Source organism: Teleopsis dalmanni, chromosome 1, assembly GCF_002237135.1.
Source record: "Teleopsis dalmanni isolate 2A chromosome 1, ASM223713v2, whole genome shotgun sequence".
Taxonomy (NCBI): Eukaryota; Metazoa; Arthropoda; class Insecta; order Diptera; family Diopsidae; genus Teleopsis; species Teleopsis dalmanni.
Window position 1 is genome coordinate 124,752,038 of NC_051846.1, and position 7,128 is coordinate 124,759,165.

Below are 7,128 nucleotides of genomic sequence, written 5' to 3' on the forward strand. Positions count from 1 at the left end.
TTGGAAAGATTTAAGATTTGTTCATTATTTATTATATTATTAATAAGGTCTATTGGTTTAAGTTTTGTTGTAGAATGGATTGAATTATTGTATGCTAATAGTGACTTAAAAATTTTGTCCTGTAAATCATCTGTATTTTCTGGGTCTGCATTTAATATTCTGATATGTTCGTTGAGTGTTGAATGTAGTCGTTCTACATCAGCGTTTCCTGTTTTCAAATAAGGTGTAGTAATATGTAATTTTATTTTGTGTTCTTTCAGAAATTCTCTTATCATTACTGTATCTAATTCGTTATCTGTAACTATTGTTTCTGGTTTTCCTAGGTATTTGAATCGTGATTTTAAGGCTTTTATTATTGAGATCCAAGTTCTGTCTTCTAAGAGTTCTGCAGTTGCGTATTTTGTCAATTTATCTATTGTTGTTAAATACATTGTATTTCTTTGTGGAAACCAAATGTCAATATGTATTATTTCGTTATGTTTGGTAGGAGTTTTAGTTATACTTAAATTGTGTTTAATAGGGTTTCTATCAAATTTAGCTCTATTACAAATGTCACAGTTATTAATGAATTTTTGTATTTCTGTTTGTAGTGTTGGAGTGTAATATTTTTGTTTTAATTCTGAAAATATTTCGTTAATTCCCCTATGGTTATTTTTGTTATGCTCATTTTCTATAATTTGTAACAATTTTCCTTTGTCTATTATGTCTTCTAAAATTAAATTAGTTTTTAGTATTTTTAAATTTTTATTTTTTACAAAGTAGTTAATATATAATTTTTGGAATTTTAAATATATGTCTTTATCTTGGCAGTGTACTGCCGTTAATCCTTTATTTGGGAGTTTTTCCCTCATGTAATTTAATAATGTTGTATCATCATTGTCTTTCAATGTGATTGTACTTCGTACTTTATCTTTAAATAATATTATATTTGTTATTCTGTTTGTTCTTCCTTTCCTAATTATAATTTGATTTTTAAATAGATTTATAGGTTTTTCAGTAATTCTGATGAAATCCATACTGTCAGTTTCTGCACTGTGTACAGTTTGATTGTCATCGAAAAGCTCGTTAAGATTTATTTCAATGTCATCTTTTCCATTGTTATTATCTTCGAGAATTATCCTGCTCAGTCCATCTGCTATTACGTTTTCCTTGCCTTTTATGTAATTTATATCGAAATCGAATTCATTTAGTTTTATCTTCCATCTCTGCAGTTTGCAATTAGGTTCCTTAAGGTTGTGAAGCCATACTAGAGGTCTGTGATCTGTTTTTATTTGGAATTTTCTTCCAAACAAGTACATTCTGAAGTACTTGGTTGCCCAAACTATAGCTAAGAGTTCTTTCTCTATAGTACTATAATTCTTTTCATGATCGTTAAGTGTCCTACTAGCAAATGCTATTGCTTTATTTTCTTGCATAAGCACAGCACCTAGTGCATAATTGCTTGCATCTGTGGTTAGTGTAAATTGTTTATGGAAATTTGGTCTTATTAATATAGGATCTGATTTTAATAATGTTTTTAATTTATTGAAAGAGTTAATATAGTCTTGGTCTTTCATATTGATTTTGGTATTTTTTTTCAGGTATTTCACCATATGATGGGCTATTTTGGAGTAATCTTTTATAAATCTCCTATAGTACCCAGTAATTCCTAAGAAAGATTTGATCTGTTTGACCGTTTTAGGCAATGGAATCTTTTCTATTGCTTCTACTTTCTTTGGATTGGTCTTTATACCGTTTTCTGTTACAATATGTCCTAGAAATTCTGTTTCTTTTGCACAAAATGTGCATTTATCTATCTGTAATTTAAGATTTGCATTTCTTAATGCATTTAATATTTTTATAAGGGACTCAATGTGTTCTTCTAAACTTGTGGAAAATATAAGTATGTCATCTAAATAAACTACACAAATTTTACCTATGTATTCTTTTAAGACTGAGTTCATTAGTCTTTGAAATGTTGCAGGTGCATTCTTTAATCCGAATGGCATCCTAAGAAATTCGTAATGTCCGTGCTTTGTAGAAAATGCTGTCTTCTGTACATCGTCAGGGTGCATTTCAATCTGATGAAATCCCTTGGCTAAGTCCAGTGTTGTAAAATATTGACAATTTCCTAATTTACTCAGTAATTCATCCATGTGCGGTATGGGGAATCTGTCCTCCACTGTTATGCTATTCAACTTCCTGTAGTCGATAACTATTCGCCATTTTTGGATGTTAGAGTTGTCCAATTTCTTTGGTACTATCCAAATTGGACTGTTGTAAGGACTATTTGAATCCTTTATAATACCTTGTTGTAACATTTCGTTGATTTGTGTATTTACTTCATCATTGTGTATTTCAGGGTATCTATACAATTTAGAATAAATAGGAATGTCGTTTTGTGTTGTTATTTTGTGCTTAATATCATTCGAAAATGTCAAACAATCATTTTCTTTGTAGAATATATCTTTATATTTGCCTACAGTTTTATATAAGATGTCTTTTTCGAATGGTTGCAAATTGTCTACCTTAATAAATGAGTTTATATTGTTTATATTTATTTGATTATTATTAATTTCGATTGGATTTTCATTATAAGCTGTATTGTTGTATTCCTCCTCTTCTTTGGATAAGAATATGGTTATGATTGCAGTATCGGTTATTAGTTGCCTATTACGTAAATCTATTTTAGCGTTTAAATCTTTTAAAATATTTATACCTATTATACCGTCGAAGTTTTTATTAAAATCGCATTCCAAAAATTCACATTTATAGTCTGGTAAGTTAAATTCTTTAAAAAGTGGGAATTTACAAAGGGTTTTTATGTTAATTAAATTATTCATTGCAGTTACATTTAAATTAATATTAAATTTCCATTTTGGTTGGCATAAATTTGGATTTATTATACTAAATTCTGCTCCTGTATCTATAATAAAATAGAGTGGTCTAATATGATTTTTTATTTTTATATAGGGAAGTTGTTTGAGGCATTTGCGTGAAAATCCTCCTCTGCGCTATTTATTTGAAATGGTGCTGCTAAGACTGTTCCAATGTCCATCGGTTGTGGTCCATTTGAGCGTCTTGTTTGGGTAGAAGGGGAAGGTGTGTAAAAACTTCTGTTATTTATATTACTTGTGTTGAGATTGTTAGTTTGTTGCCTTTGTCTAACGGGTGTGTTATAGATATTATTGTTTGGTGTTCTATTAATATTGTTATTAAAATTATTGTTGTTATAACTATTTCTATAATTATTGTTATAGCCATTGTTGTTATTATTTCTATACATAATAGATGAATTATTATTGTTATTACTTTGTCTAGTTTGTGGGTTATTATTATTGTTAATTCTGTTATTGTTATTATTATTATGGTAATGGTTATTTATGTTGTTACTAGGGTTTCTATCGTTATTATTATATTTTATATATCTACTGTTGTTATTTCTTATATGGTTATCACTGAAATTAGTATTTATTCTATTATTGTTATTTCTACTAGGTGCACCGAATTGTGTGTAATTTTGGTGTCTAGCTTCAATAATAATTTTATAAGCTTCTTCTAAGTCTGTTGGATTTCGAGCAATTAATAGGGTTTTTGTTGGTTCTGGTAAATGGTTTTTAAATGTTTTTAAGGCAATTCTATTTATTTCACTTGTGGTGTAAGTCCCATCATTGTGTGTAAGGTTCCTATTATTTAATCTTGATACTAATTTGTTTATCTGAAAGTAATAATTTTCTATTGTCCCATATAATGTTAGAGTCTTCAAGCTATCCATTAGTTCATCGCTGCTCCTTTGTTCGCCATAATGTTTTTTTAATATATTTACTAATTCTGCCCATGTTGTTACGCGTTCCTTATGCAAAATACTTCTTGTTTGTCCTGTACATTTATTTTTTAAAAATTCAAATGCTATTTTCTTATTGTTTTCTGTTAAGCTATTAAGTAAGGGAATGAATGATTGTATTTGTTGAATGAAATCTGGTAATTGGTTCCTGTCCGTCCCGTCGAAATCGTTTACGTTTCGAATTAATTGGAGTACATTATTCAGGGTATCTAGAGCCATTTTACTAGTTTAGAATATCAAGGAACAATCAAGAATTTTAACAGATAAGGATACAATTCAGATTCAAAATTAAAATTGGAATATAATTACATTTATTTAGAATAAGGTTTACAATAAATTTGATATAAGTTAATTATTAAAATATAAATGTTATATAAAAATAAAAAAAATTCTGACTTCCCTTTGTGATCCGCTAGTCCTTTAATTTGGATGGTTGATTTTTTGGGGTTGTTGTCTCTGCTTATTGTTGATTTGTTGTTGATGGTTGCTTAATGTGATTGCTGCTTAGATGTTGATTAGTTGTTTATTATTTTTTTTTTCTTTTTATCTTGCACTTATTGGTTTTAATATATTTTAATATATTTAATATATTTTTGTTTTTATTATTTTTTGCACTGTTTGGTGTTATGTAAGTTGCTTCCGCATTTTTCACAATATTTTATTTTTGTGTAACCTTTTGATTTATTTACTAGGTCTTTTAAAATGTTCATTTGGATACACAAATTTTAATAATAACCGTTTTTTTTCATGTATTCAATGGCTTTTTTGCCTTCTTCACTATTATCGTAACTTTTACAAAATCTACGCCACTCCTCGTATTGTTTTTGCTCGTAATTTTTTATGAACTTAGCACTGTTAATTTTTTTGGTTAACCTCTCTGCTTTTTCGAACGAGGTTTTGTGCGAATTTTGATGGTTTTTTAAATCTTTTTTATGTTTAAAATCGTTATCGCAAAACGCGCAAGGATTATGAATTTTTAAGTGAAGTTCACGTTCTTCACTTGTATTAAAGTCTTTTTACAAAATCCGCAGGGAAAAGGTTTCATTTCACTTTTTCACTTATTATTTATTGCAAAAATTATCCTTAATTTTTTTTTTATTTATTTTAGCAAAAATTTCTCAAATTTTTGCGTTTTATCCTCGTCGCCAGTAATGTTGTTGCACGCTTATGAAGTGAAAAAAAAAAAAACACACAAATTTTCGTTTTCAAAATTTTATTTTTTAATTTTTTAAAACATTGATTTTTTACAAATTTTATTTTTAATTTCTTGATTTTTCAAATTTTATTGTTTTCACTATTTTTACAAATTCTACTTAAAATTTTGGTTTTTCAAAATTTTATTATTTTTTACAATTTTTCACAAATTTTAATTTTTAAAATTCACAATTTAATTATTTATTAATTTTCACAATTTTCACAATTCTACTTAAAATTTTGGGTTTTCAAAATTTTATTATTATTTTTACAATTTTCACAATTCTACTTAAAATTTTGGTTTTTCAAAATTTTATTATTTTTTACAATTTTCACAAATTTTAATTTTTAAAATTTTTGATTCTTCAAAATTTTATTATTTTCCACAATTTTCACAATTCTATTTAAAATTTTTATTCTTTCAAAAATATTATTATTTTTCACAAGTTTTATTTTTTAAAAATTTTGATCTTTCAAAATTTTATTACTACGATTAAAAACCGATGGAGAAGATTGAACTCTTTGCCAAAATCTAACTTTAACAGAATTGATCTTAGGGTTTTATACTCGGTTTAACAGAGACAAATTCAAGCTCTCAAAAGCTATATTTTGGAGCTTTGAATTTTGTATTAAAAACAGCTTAAAGTTTCTGTTCTAACAGAAAGCTTAATGTTTTATAAAAGTTACTGTAAGGTAACAGAAAGTTTCTCTGTTGTTGGCATGATAACTCAAAAGTTTGCTGTTGGTAACATAGCGTCATTTTTTAAGCTCTTACTTAAAATTATGCTATGATCAGCATTGGGTACAGTCACTTAGTGCTGTACAAAGACTTTTTGTTGATCCCACGATCATGCACTCAAAGTTTGTTTACAATAGCTTTTACTTTGTTGAAGCTATTGTATGGTCACTTAAGGAAGGGGTTGTTACTTTGTAACAATTTTTAATCTGAAAGACGTGTAACGTTTTCATAATGTTTATTTACGGTTTTAAAGTATAAGGAATTTTTATTAAGGTTTATGGTGTGACCAATTTTTATGCAACAATGTAGTTGATACATTGTGGCAATATTTATAAAGAAATATTAGCATCTATGCTAATTCTGTGTGGTCGTTTGGGAATTTAATTTATATTTATTTATGTTTTGAAGTATAAGGAATTTTTATTAAAATTTATGATGTGACCAATTTTTGTATGCAACAATCTAGTTGATACATTGTGGCAATATTGAGAGAAAAATATTAGCATCTATGCTAATATGTAACTATATACAAAAACATCAACAGTAAGCGTACTCGATACAAGTGGAATCGAAGATGCTTACTTACCAATAAATTATTAAATATTAAAGTACTTACGCTGCGTCGTGTTGTACATAAATAAAAATACATTTTAATATAAACAATACTAAAATACATATATAATTGTTAAAAATATTTAGTAAATAAGAAAGTACATACGCTGCGTCGTTATGTACCTAGGTTAAGTCGAAAGTGAAAAACTAAATAAAAATCAGAACTGGAAGTGCACTCAATAGAAGCGCACTAGGTTCCAAACCAAAAATCAACTTTCTTTGATTTAAAATAATTAAAAATTGATGTTAGTAAAAGGATCGCCAAATTATATCGGCGTTTAAAATATCCTTTGATAACTATACCATATTGAAAACTAACATCAGTAATTCACATATATTACATGGCGACCGTGACTTTGGTGCAGGACTAATGTGATTATTTTAAAAAAAAAATATATATATATATATAAAATATTAAAATAAAAATAACACATGTCCAATGCACCAGGGCCAAAAACGTCTCACAATCAAGGAATATCGTGCCAGACAACAACGGCAATTGGAAATATTACATGGCTCACAGCTATTCCTGTAGCACCAAAACCCAGGATGGGTGCAAGAACGGAAAAAGCCAGCAACAACAACAACTATAGCAACAGCAATAATATAATCAACAAATAAATCAACAAGAATTACCACCATCGTGGGAAACTGCATGTAATTTCAATTTCAAATAGATGACATCATACAAGACAAGCGGAAACATAAGTATAATATTTTTTTATGATTTATAAATAATTGTAATAGAGCTTGCTCTATC

The 7,128-nt window shown here is 27.5% G+C and overlaps 1 protein-coding gene across 1 annotated transcript in view; it reads right to left on the reverse strand.

Moving 5' to 3' along the window:
• LOC119665932 (matrix metalloproteinase-2-like) overlaps positions 1–431 on the reverse strand; it is a 1,907-nt gene extending 1,476 nt beyond the window's left edge. Inside the window, exon 1 of the mRNA XM_038075191.1 lies at positions 279–431. Within this exon, the coding sequence (XP_037931119.1) occupies positions 279–431 (153 nt within the window). The remainder of the gene's footprint in view (positions 1–278) is intronic.
• Positions 432–7,128: the final 6,697 nt, after the last annotated feature.